Here is a 17,858-nt window from a genome sequence, read left to right on the forward strand (position 1 = left end):
AATGTTACCGTTTTTAAGGGGAAGGAGGAATAATAAGGCATTAGAGATCTTTTTATAGCTTAGTCCACAGGGAAAAGGACAGTGACAACTTTCTAACACGTGGTCTTTGAACTGGAAAGTATAAAAACATCAAGAAACTTTGTTTTATGTACCAAGTGCCAGAATGAAAGCTGTATCTGGCAAAGGACCCAGAGATCTGTAGAGAACTCTTTATAAAGCGAGTGAATTAGAATTTTATGGCTCCTCGATGTTGAAACTGCAGAGCAGTTTGTGAGCTGAATAACCTGAGTTAAAATGCATTGTAGCTGCAGTAAGGGCAAAGTATATGTGCTTGCAGTGTTCTGAAGCAAGTGGAGAGATTAATTTGTTTCCTGGGGAGTTTCGTCCCTTGGCTTGTGACTCCTAAATAACTGCGTGTACAGAGGTTAGGGACAGCATTGTTCTGTTTAACGCTAGCTTTTTCATTTTACAGCAAGACTCGAACAGCCGATACAGTGCGCTGAGTGTACAACACCAGATGCTGAAGGTAGGTAACTGAGATAGCAGCATGCCGGGACCTGTGAACCTGGGTGTGTCAGGGAGATATGGCCTCGCCGGCTTCTGGTAATTCACTCCAGAACGTCAGTACATCTATGGTGCCTTCCTCTTACAACAGTACTGTTAAAAGATGCTTTACTACAGTTTTTCCTAGTCAGGCTTTCCAGGCAGTAATTTAATCTTATCAAATGCAATTACTTGTATGGAACGCTGACTTATCAGCGTTATTCACGTAGTTTGGCATGTAAGGAATTTCTTAGACACGTTCAGCAGCTCCCAGTGGGACAGTGCAACTGCAGGGTGAGGTGACGTAGCCCTAGAACAGAAGATGACTGATCACACAGATCAGTTTGTGTTTGAGAGGAGCTGCAATATGCATGCTTTGAATAACAAACTTCTTGTTATGAATGCTTCCTATTCATCTGGGCTTATTCAACAAATTGCCAAAGACAATATAAGCCAGATACGCAGATACAGAACTGTTCTGGTGTCCAACTTGGTGTTTGCAGAGTCAACATGAAGAACTAAAGAAACAGCATGCTGACCTTGAGGAAGATCACCGAAAACAAGGAGAAGAGTTTAGCAGAACATTCAGTGATCACAAGGAGCGATACTTACAACTGCAGCAGGAAAAAGAGCAGGAGATCTCGAAGCTGAAGGGTATATGCAACCTGTACCTGGCTGCCCGTATTAAAATATGTATTTGTATGATGTAAGACAGAAAGGCATTGTCTCTCTTCTCACTAACAGATCATTCATCCGTCTTATGCCTCCTGATAATTTACATTTTATTGATTATTTTCTGTGGTCTCTCTCTGAAATCTATTCATATGTGTGCTTCATGTTTCTATCTAGGCTAGAGAAATAGTAAGAAACACCACACTTAAAAGTCCATCAAGTGTCAGTGGCTGATTTAGGCAGTCTTTCATTTTTAGTTCTAAGACTTGTATAAACCTGGAAAAATCAATTTACCTCTTTACTCTTTTTTTTGTAAATGAAAGGCACACTTAAGAACGTTTGCCGTTTCTATCAGAGATTTTATCATGCCCCTTTATGAAGTGACTTTACATACATTCTAGGCCTCATTTTCTCTATATGTATCAGCTTGTGTGAAACATGCAGCACCTGTATACTTGGACGATGAAGCGGTCATTTTTTACTCTTTGCATCTAGTTTCCTATTAAAGAGATTCTTTGCAGTTTGCAGACCTCTTCAATCTTAATTACACAATTGCATAGAAAAAAGGACGGGACTCTCCCCATGAAGGGCCTCCAGCCACTTTCTGCCATGTGTCACCAACACATGAATTAGTTTTGGAGCTGACTGCAGTTTTGTCTGCACGGTATTTTGCAGGCAGAGGCTGTGTTTATTAGTTCTGCCTTGGCATCACACCAGTGAAGTCATACAGCTAGCTCTTGGACTGAGCTGGATTGCAGCCTAGCAGCTTGGAGTGTGGGAAGAGCTTGCCTGTGTCTGCTTGCAATATTCCACATCGACATAATGTAAGAAGTGGGAAGAGAAGCCCCTCTCCCTGGTCCCAGAACGTAAAGCTTTTTAAGTATGCTGGCCATCTGGGCACCTCTTCCAAAAGAATAGCTTAGTCCTACGACGTAAAATTCTCACTCAGCAGATGCGATGTGGAGGAAGAGGGGAGGGTGGCTTCCTCTCTGCATTTTAAAGATTCAGATTACCATAATGAATTTTGCTCTCTGCAGTCCCCAGCATGAATAGTGATGCATAATTCCAGTTGCAGGCTGGGTGTGCTAATATAAAACCAAACATTACAATTTTCTGCTTGAAAACGTAAGGGTCTCTATAGGGCTGGGGACAGATGTAACATAAAGAAGCCATACAATTACTCTAATTCATTTTTACTATAGCAATTGTGTAGGATTTTATGTAGTTTGTGTTATAGTCTTAATTTTGGTGCTTAATCTAGAACTTTAAATCTGACCGGGTTTAAATTCTGTATGTCATTTCTTTTAAACAGAATCCCTGTATAACTTACGGGAGGAGAACAGGCAGTTGCGAAAAGCTCATCAAGACATTCACACCCAGCTACAAGATGTCAAGGTAGGCTTTGCTTTCAGGAGAACTTTCAAGACCATTAGGAAAAATAAAAATTTTCCCAAGTTTTAACAAGCCAGAAATGGGCTGTGCTGAAGACGTGTAGTTTCTGTTATGTGGCAAAAAGGAAAGGAATATGGCTGAACTGGATTTATTGTCTCTTGCCACTTGCACTTTAGGTACGTGCTCATTTGGTAAAACAAAACAAACCCAAAATAATTGGAAGAGAAGTATTTAGTATGGAAATTGGAATTGCAGGTTTGACTTTGCAAGTTAAGAATTGTTTTGGCAGACTAAATTTGCTGAAATGAATGTTTTCCAGCTCTTTTATTTATTTTTTTTTTTTTTAAATGTTCATCAACATCTACTCCAGCTTGTAACTTTATTTTAGTTGCACAAATTCTGGCCTCCAAAATTTTCTTTCCTGGCATGCTTGCTCTCTGCGTGTTTAATATGCATTCCATGTTAAATAAATAAACATTGTCATTCCAACTCAGGATTTTCTTTTTGGAATAAATTATCTTTCTAGTTCAAAATCCGCTAGGCTACCTACTTTACCTTTAGAATGAACTTTATGTGAAACGTGTAATATTCTTCTCTTTGTGTAGCAACAGCATAAGAACTTACTCTCCCAACACAACGAGCTTGTAGTGACATTGGAAGACCACAAGAGTGCACTAGCTGCTGCACAGGTCAGAAAGGAAAGCAGCCTCTGCTAGCGCTAACCTTCCTAGCACTTGTTTCTCCTAGTTCAGCTGACTGTGATGTTATGCATGGAGCCTTTCGCATGGGGAGTTTGCGGTTAGCACCATGCTGCACACTGCAGGGAAATGCATGAGTTAAGGGGTTGCTCTTAAGAAGAAGCTGCAACGAATCATAGGGCTGTCAGAAAATAGAGAGCTGTACTATAGGCCCAAGAGTGCATGTATTACTGCTAAGAAGAGTATCTCTGCTTCCGGGAGAGCTGTCGAATACCTTTCCTTTCTCTGTCTTCTCTGGTAGAACTTCTACTAGTTTAACATCCTACACGCTGACATTCACACATGTCATTATAAAGACATGGATGCTGGTATACTATAAAGTCTCTTTCTGTGTATGACTGGAAGGTTTATCAGTGCAACAGAGCTAGAGTGTATATGGAGGAATGTAAACTCCAGCTGGAACTCAAACGAGTTAAAAAGAAGCAGCAGCAGCATTACCTTTCTTAAATGTCCCTTTCAAGTGAACTATCCATGAAGTGCAAACTTTGCTGGACTATTGCAAATTCAGTCAGCTGTGCCAGTACAAGCTGTATAGGCCACAGGGAATCTGAGAGCAGGAGCAGTGTTGGAGCAGAGGAAGATTATTGGTGAAAGATCAGAGGGAAAGGCAATGAGGCAGTGTGAAGTTATGTTTATTCCTGACTAATTTTCTTCATTTAAGTATTTTCACGGTCCACAAAATCACTAGCAGCGTTAAAAGCATTGGATCTTTTTTCTTCCCCAGTTCTGCTTGTGGTGCATGTCAATATGTGTAGATATTCAAAAGATAGGGGAAGACCAGGAAAGTCCCTGATAGACTAAATATATGAAGAACCTTAATTTCCGGTACTAAAATATGCTGGCAGCTAATTTTAAGCTCTTCTCTCACTGGCCACATTAGCTGCTTCGTATGTATTTGCTAACATCTGAAATTCCACAAGGGCAGATGCAGGGTCCGATTTAAGGTTCACCGAATCCAAAGGCAAGCTCCATATACTTCTGGCTTCAATTCAGTTCTTTAACTAGAAAAACTGTGTCACACAAAGCCTTTCTATCTGCAGTCAGAATGTGGCATTTATCATATGGAGAACCTTTCCTTCAACAGAAGGGTCTTGCACATTCTTTCAGAACAGGAGGTGTTTAGCACAGATGCGTAGTTTCTCCTGCAAACCAGCTACTGAAAGTTCACGAGGGATTATTGCTTAGAAACACAGCTCGATAAATGACCCCTCTATTTCTAAGTGTATTCTAGACATTAAATATCAGCAGTCAATACTGCACTAATGAATTTGTGACCTGAATCTTAAAGGCACCGTAATCTTTGTACGATTCCATAGCTCAAACAGCCAGACAGATTCATTATATATTTTTATAAACCCTGTCTTTCTGTCAGTATTAATACCTCTTAGGCTATGGCCTTGAAACACAGTGTTCAGCTTAGCGGCTCATGCAGTGGAATGGAGTACTTGAATTCTGATCTGGAACGTGCACTGTTTAAATACCCTAGTATATTAGCCTCTCTGCATGGTCAGCGAGTGGGGGGAAAAAAGAATCGGAGACCTGCGTATGATGCTTATGTTAAGTAAATACTCTTTTTTTTTTCCTCTAAAACTTCTTATTGGACTCTCCAGCAGTTATTCAGGAAGCAGAAGTATCCCTCTGGAATGACAAGAGTAATTACTGTGCATTCTGCTTTGCTTTTAGGCCCGTCTGTTTTAACGGATGCCATAGTCTTTTGAAGATGCTTCGAGGTGCGTCTAGCTTCGGAGCCATTATGCATTGCATCATGTCAATCTGTAGCACTGTGGATATTGTTTTGTATGAGTATTATGCATTGTACATCAATGCATCATGCCTGTCTGCTGTACTATTGATTGCTATGATACCACATAACACACCAAATGACATACACGGTTACCGAGTGTAAACTGTAGCCAGTTTTTAACCTGAATTTTAAAAAGGATTATGAAATGCATCTCCAGCTTCAAAATGGGTACTAAACACACCCAACGCCTCTGCTGGAGCAACAGAGGAACCCTCTCGTGGGGCACCACCTTTTGTGTATGCAGTTGGTCAGCTGATCCTGTCCATCTCAAAAGCTTTACTTTATGAGATAGTCTTCCTTGTACGTCTGCTGTGTAGACAGGGACTTGTCTACCAACCAACCAGTCTGGATTCTCATATTGGGCTTTAAAGCTTTTTGAAAGTATCCTGATGTTGTACAAAGTTAAACAGCAAATTCACATTACAACATATTACTGTTGCATTTCAGGAAGACTTCAGAAATTTATATTTTCTTTTTTCTTTTTCCCTCTTTTTTCCTTTTCTTTTTTCTTGCCCTTCACCCAAGGTGTACTCTGACTTTCTTTGCCTCAGTTCTGTATGTTGGCTGTTGTCTTGTGTAACACCTGTCTAAATGTTGAGGATTTGGCATTTTCATGATGTGTATATATACTTTAAAAAGCTACTGTTTCTGAAAGAACTGCACTTCTTTCTACCAGTAAAGGAGCAGTTGTGGTTCTCTTGATTTCCCTCGCTTCAGCCTGCCAAGATTACCGCATCATCCGCTTTTGACAGTTCTCCTGCTTGGCATGAATAAAACAAATCTTTGTCTTTGTCCCACAGAGATTTTTCTAATATACTTTGTATGCATGTGCGCTTTGGCTGAAAAGACTGTGATGAATCAAAGCTATCTGGTGTGTGGAAGCAACCAATTTTAAAAGCTCGTGTCCCTTCTCCTCCCTGGTATTTGCTCTGGTGTGAATATTGAGTCTTTCTACCATGTGTCTTGCCAGCAAGTTCACTCCGAGGTGACTACATTTTATTAAGAAATTGATTTGGACACGCTATAATGGATGTGTTGACTTTAGTCCCAGGTGGATGAATATAAACAGTTGAAGGACACACTCAGCAAGATGTCAAGTTTCCGACAGCCTGAGAAGTTAGAACGACCAAATGAGCAAACGGAGGTGCGAGCAGTGTCTCCCCACAGCGACCTCCCAATACACCGTGAAGCTGCGGCTGAAGAGCATAAGGAGGTATAAAGCCCTGACTGGCCACAGATGCTCTAGGAAATGGGTCTTACTCACCGAAATACTAGCGATGTGCTTAAATTCCAGTAGAAGTGTATGTTTAATTGTACACCTTTGTCAGTTCTAGAGTAAAGCAAGCAGTAAGGAACAGTTTCATATTATTGAGTGGTAGAAAAATATATTCATGGTGCTCTTTCTCACATGACTGTAAATGCACTTAAAACCGGTTTGCGTAAAATGTTTTAAGAAGTTACTAAAAAATCTTAATTTTCTGAATAGTAAGTGGTCTATAAAATTTTAGGTATCTCGTGTTACGGAAAAGCTTTAACAAGTTCGGAAGAAATTGTCTTTTCACATGTTTTATAAAGTTTCAGTAGCACACTTAGAGTCAGTATATTTAAAATTGGCGTGGTACCCAGTGTTCAAAAAGAAAAAAAGCAAACTTCTGGGTAAAGTTTAGAAGTTACGATATCAGCTGTGGTTTTGTTTTACAAGAGTTCTTGGCCAGAGGAACCTACAGGAAATAAAAATACAAAGCTTCCTTTGTAGATACAGATTCGTAATAGTTCAGATAAAATGGGGCTTAAGCTACTTCATGATGCAGTTGTACGACACCTTGCGTAGCTGTGCAGAGCCAAGAATCAGGTAGTGACACCGTTTGGCAGGAGGCGTAGCTTGTTCCAAAGCAGGCGTTTGGCTCTCCTGACAACAGCTTCACTGCTGCAGGCTGGAATAAAGGCATCCATATCTGGTCCTTGGCTCACTTGAAAACATGAAATCCATAATATCTTGTGCACACGTAATCTGGTATGTATGTTTTGCAGGATGAGAAGCCAAAAGAGAGAGAAGAAATAAATCCCCAGGAAAAAGAAGACAGAGCTGAGCCATTTCATCTGCAAAGAAAGGCTAATGAGGGCCAGCATGCCAAAGAACTAAATATTCAGGAGCAACAAGAAGCTGGAGAGGATGATGAGCAACGTGTTGATCAAGTTGAAGAGGAACGCAAAAAAGAACTTGAAGAGGAAGAAATGGAGCAGGCAGGTCAGCCTGAGCACTTAGAGGAAGAACAGGATCAAGTACCAGAAGAGCATGAGTGGAAAAAACAGGAACAGAAAGAAGAAGAAACCAACATGTTGGGCAATCATCTTCACTCAGAGGTATGGAGCTCTTTCCTACCAACTGATTAGACTTGCTGTGTAAATGGAGGCGTCTCTTATTGTTGCTGGCCCTGTATTGCACTCGCCTATTTCTAGGTAGGATTGGTGTCGTGTTTATAGAAAGCCTGGGACTGGGAGCACTCACTGTTTGTTTTAAATAGACAATTTGGGATTCAAAGCACTTGGATGCATAGGATTCGGGTTCAGCTTCAGCGCACACATACTGCGGTGCTTGCCAAATGCAGCTTAACGAACATTAATTCTGCTGATAAAAAGCAACAGATGGCAAAAAAGAGCAGTCAGGTTGAATCCCGTCTCCTGCTTTAAATTTGAGGCCTGTGGTAGCTGATGGGAAGAAGATAGCTGATGAAAATGAGATTTATCTTCAGCACTTTGGAGAGCTGTCCTGCCTTACTAATTTGATGCATCTCAGCAAACTGCAGTGTGTTTCCTTGTCAGATACACCTACCTTCTGTAAACACATTTCCATCTAAATGTTTGCTGTCATTTGACAGGAAATTTTAACTGCAAGATGAACATGACTAAAATAGCCTGGGGAAATCAGTGTGCAGCAATGGCAAGTCTTGCTCAATGCAGCTCTAAATAAAACTAGTAAATCCTGGATTTACATTCTAGATCAGATCTCCAGTGGAAAATATATTATACTGATCTCACCTTAGGCTCTGTAAACGCTTCCTCTCCTAGCAGATTAATTCTGTAACTCCAGTGTGACGAGAAGCCGTTGTTGAAGAGGTGCAGTGGATTAAAACTGCAGCAATAGGTTAAGCTGTGGAACTGGAATAAGTTTAAGTTACTGCTGGCTGTAAAAAGTGTGCGGAGTTGCATTTAAGGCTCAAAGCAGACCCTACTGAAAGTACCGGCTAAATGAATGGAGGCATATTTACCGTCTTACTTGTCAGCCATCAAAGCTTGCTTTTACTGGTAATATGAAGGGGGGAGGGTAGTATTAATTATGTATAAGAGGAGCATGGCTTCCCCCACCCCATTATCTCCTCTTTCTTCCACAGACACCCTAACACTGACAGCCTGTGTTCAAAAAATAATTAAACTTTAAGCAGAGACAAGAAAACTTAAAATAACTTTTCTGTAATTCTGCCTATAGCGTGTAGCATCTGCATAATTTTCCCTTTTGTCACAGGTTTCTGTGCTTGTTTCTGATCACTGGAATTATGATTGATCTATGACTAACATATTTCTTTGACAGATAACATCAACGAGAGCTGTAACAAAAAGACATAAGCCAGCTTACGAGCAACAACGAGAGCAGCAACATCTTGCAGCCCAGAGAGCAGAGGAAGCCTATCAGCTACGAGAACATCAGGAATCACTACACCAGCAAAGACTGCGAGGACAGCTATTACGGCAGCAACAGCTTCAAGAAAAAGAGCTTCCGCTGCAAAAACTGGCAGACCAAGGAGAAAAACCCTTTAAAAACGGGCTAAGGTTAAATTTTTTTACATGAGTTTTTCATAGTCTGTGCTCTGGGTTTTATGACTTCCACTATACCACCTTTGAAAAGAGGGTGGTTTAATGCTATAAACCTAGGCTGCCCAGAGACTAAATTCAGTGAACCTCATCTCCTTCTTTCCAAGGATAAATCTGATTGCTATTTTAAGGATTTGTGGGTTTTCTTTCCTTCCTTTTCTTTTCTTTTCCTGTGGAAGCCTCTGAAGTCTGGAGTAATGAGTGCACGTTGCCATGCACATCTTTGGAGGAGGTTAGGGTCTTCTGGCATATGATGCCCCTTGTCTTAAAGCTCGCTTTAAAATAGTAACTATTTTCTGCTGAGCAGCAATTATGATCTTGTGGTACTGAGGAGCTCCGGTATCAGATATGCATTAAGGTAGCTAAGCTGAAGTTCCTCTTAAATGTGAGATGCTGTTTTTAAGTAACACCATGAGGACTTTCGAGACAAGAGTGATATTTGCCATAGTAGAGACAAAAGCATGATTTCAGGAGAAACAAACACCCTTTTAGTGTCATAAAGTTCCTGTGAATGCAGTTATATTCATGATATTGAGGCCTTTCACCTCCCTGTCATGCTTTCTTATGCTTCTGCTTAGTTTAAAATCATTAGTGATAATTTTTTGCCTTTTGGAATCTTAAGCCCGTTAAATTTTCTTCACTGAAACATTGAAATATTAATTATTAACTTGACCTGTGTTCAAAAAGAATTTTGAGATGAGAAAGCCTTTTGTAAATCAATAGTCAAACTATTCAGTCCTGGAAGAACAACCACAAAAACAAACCCCTTTTCAAGACGAAAGCTAAAACTGCTTAGTCAACAAAATAACGGATCCGTGCAGTCTGTCTTTGAGACCCTTTATCTGAATAGTTCTTTGTTTCCAGCTCATAGTGTTTATGCTTTAATTATGGAATATACTGGTTTAGGAGTTTTGATCCTATTGATACAGGAGGAAATACAAGCACAGAAGTTAGTATAGTAGGTAAGGGTCTGTCTTCTGTAAAGTATATCTTCTTTCAGGAACGATGATGTGAGAAAATGTTAGGTAATAGAAGGCTAAACTGGACCCCATTCTGGCAGGAGCTGGGAGAGGCAGAGATGCAGTAGGATGGTTTGTTTATTAAAGCAAAACCACACTTTTTTTGAAACTGAAAGTATGTATTTGTATTTAATTTTCTCAGCCAACAGGCTCGTTATGATAACATGGATCACGATATTGTACAAGGGGAGGAAGAGCAAGGTATTCAGGAAGAGGAAGGAGGTAAGATAAAACTTATATCCCTGCCACGTTCACAGGTTCCCTGGGTACTGCCTTTCCTACGAGATTTTAATATTCATTTCCTATCCCGTTTGGATTTGAGTGAAATATAAACTCTTAATTTAAAACCAAAAGCTCAGATAACGCTGGCTGAACTGACTGAGTGAAACACAGGTGTTACTAAAGATGTATCTACATTCATGAAAGGAAAAGCGTCCTTTTGGTTGAGCTACTAGGGTAGGGCTTTGTGGTTCTTGGTTACGTTCCTGGATCTGCCTATCATTTCGTTCCGTCTCTTCAAATTCTATAATCTTTCAGTGTGCATTTCCTACTAGCAGTAAAACAATTCCGTTAGCATTATCTGTTTAGGTGAGTGCTTTAGATAAAGGCTGCCCTGCCACTAAAAGTGGTATGGAAGCAGTACGGAAGCATGCATGGAAGCTGGTATATAGGAAACCCTTTCTTAAAAGGGCTAACTAGAAAGTGCTGTAATACAATAATAATATCAAAAATTTGTCAGCTTATGAACGTGACAACCAGCACCAGGATGAAGGTGAAGATGGTGATCAAAATAATGCAAATGAACAGCAGGAACCAGAGCATCAAGTAGAAAATCAACAGGCTGATGAATCGGTGAGTAAGAATTAAGGTGCTATGGATTGCAGTCGTTACTGAAGTGAAAACCCAGAATCTCATCTAACATAATTGCGCATTACAGAAATAAGATGAACCAGAGGTCTGCTAGAAAGGCAAGTTTGACAGTTTAAAACTACACCTGTGATGTATATAAAGTTGCCCTTACTGATTTGGGAAGCAATCAGAAAAAGGTTCCTTGTTGGGAGCAAGTTGCTTTTCTACATTCCTTTGATCTGTGCTTTAGGTGGAACAAAGGATTTGGACTTAGCTGGGACTTGATCAGCTAAACTTGGATTCAGAAAAAATAACAGGAGTAACTCATTAGTGGTCAGTGAAAAAGAGTGGTGACGGCATTTTTCATACTGTCATTAGTTAGGAGGGTCAGAGCCAACTCAGTAGCCACTGAAAGCAGCTGGAGTCAGTACAGAAGAATCGTGAGACCTTGAAAGAGAACATACCTCAGCGCTGACCACAGCTGCGATGCTGGTCGCACAGAGATCTGGATGCAGGAGATTTGGTCCTGTGCCCTCCCCCGAGTTCCATCTTTCTTGGTGCTGTGGAACATGAGGAGTATCATCTTCACTTCCCTCCCCCTCAGCAAATTAAGTTGTATAGTAAATATTTCTAAAGGATCTTTAACTTTTCAGCTTTAAAGGTATCAGAAATGCTTTTACTGAATGATAAGCAGAAAGAAAATGCTTGCTTTCTGAATGGAGAAGTATGATGAAAAGCAAGTGGTGTTTGTTTTATTACAAACACAGACAAGGTTAATATTGCAGGACAGAGTGGTACTGAAAGATCACATCAGCTCTTTTGAGCCATGAGCATTTAAACTCTTATCTTCTTTCACCTGGTCTTATCAGGCACTGTCGGTTGTCGGATAGTCAGTAAACAAAAGGAGTTGAACAGCCTGTGTGAAATAAGTCATCAGCTTCAACGTGGTTTTTAGCAGACAGATACTCACACTGCTGTTCTGTCTGAGGTCGGTGCTGAAGCCCTTTTCTTCCAGGAGCTGACACTTCTGCATTAGCTAGGCTTTGGTCTAGTGACCGCTGATGCCTGCAGAGACATTCCAGCTGGTTTCAGCGGGGATGGACTCGGCTCTAACAGCTCCCACTAGGGTAGCTTTCAAGTGAACGGGAATTTGACTGTGAGATAAAAATATGTATTTAACCTTCACTTCTGAAAATTACAGAGGGCAGCTGTGGAAGATGTGAATCCTGCTGATGATCCCAACAATCAGGGAGAAGATGAGTTTGAGGAAGCTGAGCAAGAGAGAGAAGAAAATCTGCCAGATGAAAATGAAAAGCACAAGCAAGCCAGTGAGAAACAAGGACACCCGGGGATGGAGGAGCATCTCGTGGTCAGTAAAGGGAAAGGAAGCATCTGTAGGTCCTATTTAAGGACAGTGTAGCACAGCTTGGCGAGAGGACACTGAACTTGGATTTTTAAAGCTCTTTTTAAGCCGTATATGACATGTGCAGGTAAAAGCGTGGAATTACTCCTGGTGATACACTGGTATGTCTTTCATCACTGGTGCCACTCCGTGAGGTTCTGCAGTCTCATAGTTCAGGGCCCCTTCACACAACTCCCTGCGAGAACAACCTTTGTGTTCGTACAGTCTTCATGTCTTTCCACACACTCCTGTGCCGCTGTCCGTGCCATCGACACGCAGTCAGGCTGTAAGCAGTGGTGTCGCTTTCCCTCTATGGCCACCCCAGTAAATGCTGCGCATTTCAACCATGTTTAAACTGTAAACTCCTCTAGGCAGAGATTATCGGTATTTTTATGGCATTGGTCTTTAATGGTGTGAATATTTCATTGTCTTCCTGCTCAGCATGGAAAGTCTTGCTTTATTCTGTGAAGTGATTTTTATTATAATCATTCTGCTGTCTAATTTTTAATTTAGGGCAGTTCTAAATCATGTAGCCGGGCTATTATTAATGATAATTAATGCACTATAACTTCTTATGCTATTATTGTTACTATAAGTTTTCGTTCCAGAACAAGAAGCTTTAACCTTCAGTCTCCTAACGTTAATAGGCATACATGTAGAACTGAATTCTTATATGATCTTTCTGCAGATGGCAGGAAATCCTGACCAGCAGGAAGATAATGTGGATGAACAATACCAGGAAGAAGGAGAAGAGGAGGTAAGAAAACAGACATAAGGCGTATGTGGACTCGGGTAGCAAAGCACATCTCCATTAACGTTCGACATTGGTATCTTTTATAACTTCAGTATCTTTTATGAACCCAAATCACTTTGTCTGACGTTATGAAACCTAGGAAGTCTTTGCCATTTACCCTCCTGTCCACTTGTGGACACCTGTAGTGTTGCTCATGCTTATATGCTGCAATCCATCAGTCTGCCATGCAACACGGTATTAATTGTGCAGCAATTGAGAAGACTAAGCCGCTCACCATGCAAGGAAATATTCCTGAAAACCTCAAGCCCTCTGAAGGTCACTGAAAACATCGTCAGCTTTGCATCTCTAATCACGCACTGCTGTTCTGGGCAAACTGCTTCCTTGGCCAGTTACTTACTCGTTAGCTCTGACTTTGATTTATCTGCGTTCCTCCTAAGCGATCCGAGTTATGTAAGCCCCTACTGTTCGCGAGTCAAATAGTCAGGAAGCTGTTAGCACATTGCTTTGAGCTGGAGGAGAAAAGGAGGGGAAGAGACTCTTTACTTCGTACGTTGAATGGCGTGCTCATTATGCATGCACTGGTGTAAGCTGCCCAGCAGTTCTTCAATACCTACCTAATCGATTGCTACTTTCTACTTCATACATAATGATTTTACAAAAAGCAATGGAAAGAGCTACTCTTATGAGGAATGCTTTGTCTAGGTTAGCTGCTACGCACTTGAAATTCACCAGTTCAAAATACGGTTACTTAAACCAAACCAGGTCATTAGGAACCGGGAATAGTTGGCCTTTGGCAATTATTCTTTGGTTCACAGGAAGCCATTTAATGCATGTTTCATAAAGGACTACGACCAGTGCGCTTACTGGAAATACTAAAGAGCGAGCAGTGGTTGAATGAGCCATGACGAAAGTGTTAAGGTGCTGTAACCAGGAGTAGTTCCTTTAGTAGGTTGGCTCAAATATTATACATTGCTGCTGTCCAAATCTCTCCTGTATATTCCTCAAAGCGATCCAGGTTTGATGGGTGCCCTTCTGCTGGCAGCAGTACCTAACCCCAAATAACTTGGTCACAAGCAGCTTTTGCCTCCTCTTGGAAGCAACTGCTAAATATAGTCCCCTGCTACTAATGTTGTCGAGAAGGCTGCTGCTGTTCAGGTGAATGTGACAGCAGCTGCTAGAGGGAGGGAGCCCTGTTGGAAGTAGCAGTCTCATCCTTGCTCTTTTGTGGTTTCCTCCCTACAGTTGGATTTGATCCTAGAGGTCTTTTCCAACCTTAATAATTCGATGATTCTTTGTGGCAGGGGTAGGCGGCAGCACTGAGTGGTGAATGCTTCCCAGCCAGGTGAGACAGTGTTTTCCCATGGGCGGAGCTGTACAGGCTTTCAGAAGCATCTTGCCCAGCTTGCAGGGCACCGATTGGAGCAGATGTGCATAACAGCGATCTCCAAAAGAAAATCAGGCACACCTCTTTTTTTTTTTGCACCTAACCATAAAAGGGCACGGAAGGGGAGGGAAAGTGCTGACATAAAAGAAAGAAGCAATAGATCAAGATCTGAACATCTGGAAGACAGATTCAGTGCGGCCTGCTCTCTTCAAGGATGGAGTTGGAAGAGATTACTCTTTGCTCCCAATCCCCCCTTGCTCTTTCGTGGTTTCCCAGGAGGTGTTGGCAGCAGGATCTGCTGGGAAAACATGGACAAAGTTCCTGTTAAATACCTACATCGCATATCGGAACTGAAATAGCTCTAGGAGTACGCAGCGGGGTGGAAGTGCTGGGAATGACTCCTTGCTGTGTTGTGACACTCTCACTATGAAGGACAAGTTGAAACATGGAATGGCAATCTAAATATATTAACTAACGATGAGACGGTCTGTGAAAAGTGTGGGTAAAAGTTAAACGTGGTCGCAGAGGAAGTGAGTTTCCTCATTGTTGGGTGGTTTTGGTTTTTTCCTCCCTTAACCTCTCTGTGCCCTCCCCTCCCTTTCTTTTGAATCTTCATTCTGTAAAAGCGTAGCTGTGAAAATGCGTGCGTTTATGCCACAGGCTACTTTTTTGAAAGGCAAGTAAAATAATACAGAGCGTCTCTGTACTTTGTAGATCCAGGAAGATTTGACTGAAGAGAAGAAACGAGAACTGGAGCGCAACGCTGAAGAGCCATATGGTGAAAACGATGAAAATGTAAGTACTGTGTAAACCCACAAACCTGGTGACACGATTAAACACTGAACATAGCTGCGATCGTGTCACAGTGCTATTATGTAACAACGTAGCTTCCTTTAGATCAGAGACCTTAAAATTTCACGCTGTCCCAGCTTCCTCGTGCTCATCCTTCCACCCCCACATCCATTCCTGCTGCCTGGGGATCTTTGGAAATCTTTTCTGTCTGTCGGCTCTCACAACTCAGCTGACGGTCGTTCTTCCCTCCCCTTCATTGCCCCAGAATAAACTACAAGGAAGCTGGCAGTTGCACTGAACCTGGGGTTTTTTGGTTTGTTTTGTTTTGTTGTTTTCCTCCAATCAGGCGGATGAAAAGAATAACGGCGGGGCAGATCAAGAGCAAGAAATGCAAGAAGAGAACAACCAGAAAGACGCTCGTGAAGAAAACTACGAGGAAGAAGAGGAGGAGGAGGAAGGTAGAGCGGTTGCAGCAAAAACTCGTAGACGAGGGGAGATGTAGTCCTCTCTCTCCTTTTTCTTTTTTTTTTTCTTTTTTTTTTTTTTCAGCACAAATTCCTGGTTTTGTTTTTTAAAAAAACCCAACAACTTTTTTTAGGATATTTAATTTCAAAAAAAAGCTTGTTTTACACTTTTTACTTTTCTATTAGATGCTCTCATACGTTTATATGAATACGGTATTTTGATACTCTAGATTAGGATTTCTTTTCTATTAAACCTGTACATAAACAGACATCATGTAGGTTTAATCTTTCATAATTCCGGGCATGTTTTATAAAGGCCAATTTGGAATACACTTTCACCTCGTCCAGGTCTGACGGAGATGTTGGGTCTGACTTCAGAGACCTTCAGCATCTGAGGGAACACATCTAGTGCCTAAACCCAGTCGCCGTTAGTCACTCCAGCTGTCAGTGTCTTCCTTGACACGACTCTCGGGACTAACGGCTGGCCGCACGACCGGTCCAGGGCACGGCCTGCGGTGCTCGCAGAGGCCGTGGGGTAGTTTCATTCATTATACTCTCATGAGATTCTTCAGATCCTTGAAGATAAGCACATGCCTAGCTATTTGCAGGACCAGGCCTTTTATAGGTGCAGAACAGTTATAAAATATGCAAGTTTTACAAGCCTTCAAAATACAGCCAGGTTAACAGCTGTTAATTTTGGCAGCTGTTTATATACAGTTAAATTATGCATTTATTTTAACGAGCATACCTAGGTACTTCAATTACATGCACTACATAGCAGATAATGCAAATGGTGGTATGCCGAGATGAGATGTGAGCTAGAAACCAATTTAGACTTGAAGATCCATGATGGCAAATCAGAACACTACGGCTGTCACACGAGCGGAGATTTACAGAAGGAACAATTTTGTTGTCCTGGTTGATATATAAAATATTTGACTGGAGAAATATGATTACACCGCCTGAGTGACAGGCTTTCCAGAGACTGTAGAGAGGGTTAAGGCATGTTAACCGAGCTGACGTGTTTGGTGCAAGATGTTGAACTAAGGCCTTTACCTTCTTTTACTTATTTATTTTTAAGCCTATGCTGGAAGGATTTCTGTGTCCCCTAGCGTGAAAATCAGGCTGGAGACAAATCCCACAGAAGCTTTTTGTTTGAACAGCAAACATCTCTAGCACTGCATGCCGAAATGTGGGGGGGGGATGACACAAAACCTGTGCCTTGGTAGGCTGCTAGGAACATAACCACAGTGCATGAATATATACAATATTTGTATTGGTACAGACCCTAGTTATTTAATATATGTTAAAAGGAGAATGGGAATCTGGATTTCCTAGGCTCTGCCCCATTGCTGGAAATGAGGCACACAGTAGCTCCCCGTCAAAGTGTGTGTTAATATATAAAAGGAGAGGGTTCGGGATTTTTTTCCCCTTTTTTAATAATGATGCATAACAATGTTTTTAGTTTAACTTTTTATATGAATGTAATAATTCATTTTTCTACTAACTCAATTATATTATGTTTTATAGTTGGTTTCCATTCTTTGCAATTTTCCTAAATGTCCCAGACACAGTGCTTATGTTTCATAGGAGTATTTTTGTCAGCGAGTATCTTGGGTTTTCTAGTTACCATAAATCAGATTTACCTTATGTATAAAAAAAAAGTTTACATGATACTGTAAAATGTATAATATGTACATAATCTTCAGAATACAATTATTTTGGTAAATTGGCCTGTATTTTTAATGTCATGGTTGCAGTATTTAATTATTTGAGGCATAATAAAACTTGACTGCAGTCAATAAACTAGAATATAGTCACTGAACTTTCACAAGTGTGGTGGTTTGTTTTAGTTTTCCTGATGTCTGCGTTCACACTCTATTTTAACAGAGCACAGCGGGGACTGGCAGAGAGAGGGAGGGAGCTCGGAGCCCCGACGGTGTTTGCGGTGAAGCGGAGCAGGGTTAGGAGCACCATTAGCAATAGGGGCGGTTTTCACAGCCTGTAAATAAGCTCTTTACATCGTCATTTAAAGAATTATTCGGGCTCGGGCTGCAGCCCGAGCGATACAGTGTCTTAGCCTTGTGTATCAGACGCGGGTCTGGGACAGAGGAGCAGGGAGGGAGAGCCCAAGCCCTTTTCCACACGAGCTTCT

General features: G+C 41.3%; 1 protein-coding gene across 2 annotated transcripts in view; it reads left to right on the forward strand.

Moving 5' to 3' along the window:
* Positions 1-17,528, forward strand: part of GOLIM4 (golgi integral membrane protein 4) — a 34,528-nt gene extending 17,000 nt beyond the window's left edge. Inside the window, exons 4-16 of one of the 2 annotated variants that reach the window (XM_075098543.1) lie at positions 473-526; positions 1,047-1,197; positions 2,528-2,610; positions 3,213-3,296; positions 6,215-6,382; positions 7,201-7,533; positions 8,759-8,997; positions 10,201-10,280; positions 10,798-10,910; positions 12,109-12,276; positions 12,998-13,066; positions 15,162-15,242; positions 15,586-17,528. In XM_075098543.1, the coding sequence (XP_074954644.1) occupies positions 473-526; positions 1,047-1,197; positions 2,528-2,610; positions 3,213-3,296; positions 6,215-6,382; positions 7,201-7,533; positions 8,759-8,997; positions 10,201-10,280; positions 10,798-10,910; positions 12,109-12,276; positions 12,998-13,066; positions 15,162-15,242; positions 15,586-15,741 (1,779 nt within the window). In that variant the 3' untranslated portion in view covers positions 15,742-17,528. The remainder of the gene's footprint in view (positions 1-472; positions 527-1,046; positions 1,198-2,527; positions 2,611-3,212; positions 3,297-6,214; positions 6,383-7,200; positions 7,534-8,758; positions 8,998-10,200; positions 10,281-10,797; positions 10,911-12,108; positions 12,277-12,997; positions 13,067-15,161; positions 15,243-15,585) is intronic. The other variant, XM_075098544.1, reaches the window with a different exon arrangement.
* Positions 17,529-17,858: the final 330 nt, after the last annotated feature.

The sequence above is a fragment of the Phalacrocorax aristotelis genome, chromosome 7, assembly GCF_949628215.1.
Source record: "Phalacrocorax aristotelis chromosome 7, bGulAri2.1, whole genome shotgun sequence".
Lineage (NCBI taxonomy): Eukaryota > Metazoa > Chordata > Aves > Suliformes > Phalacrocoracidae > Phalacrocorax > Phalacrocorax aristotelis.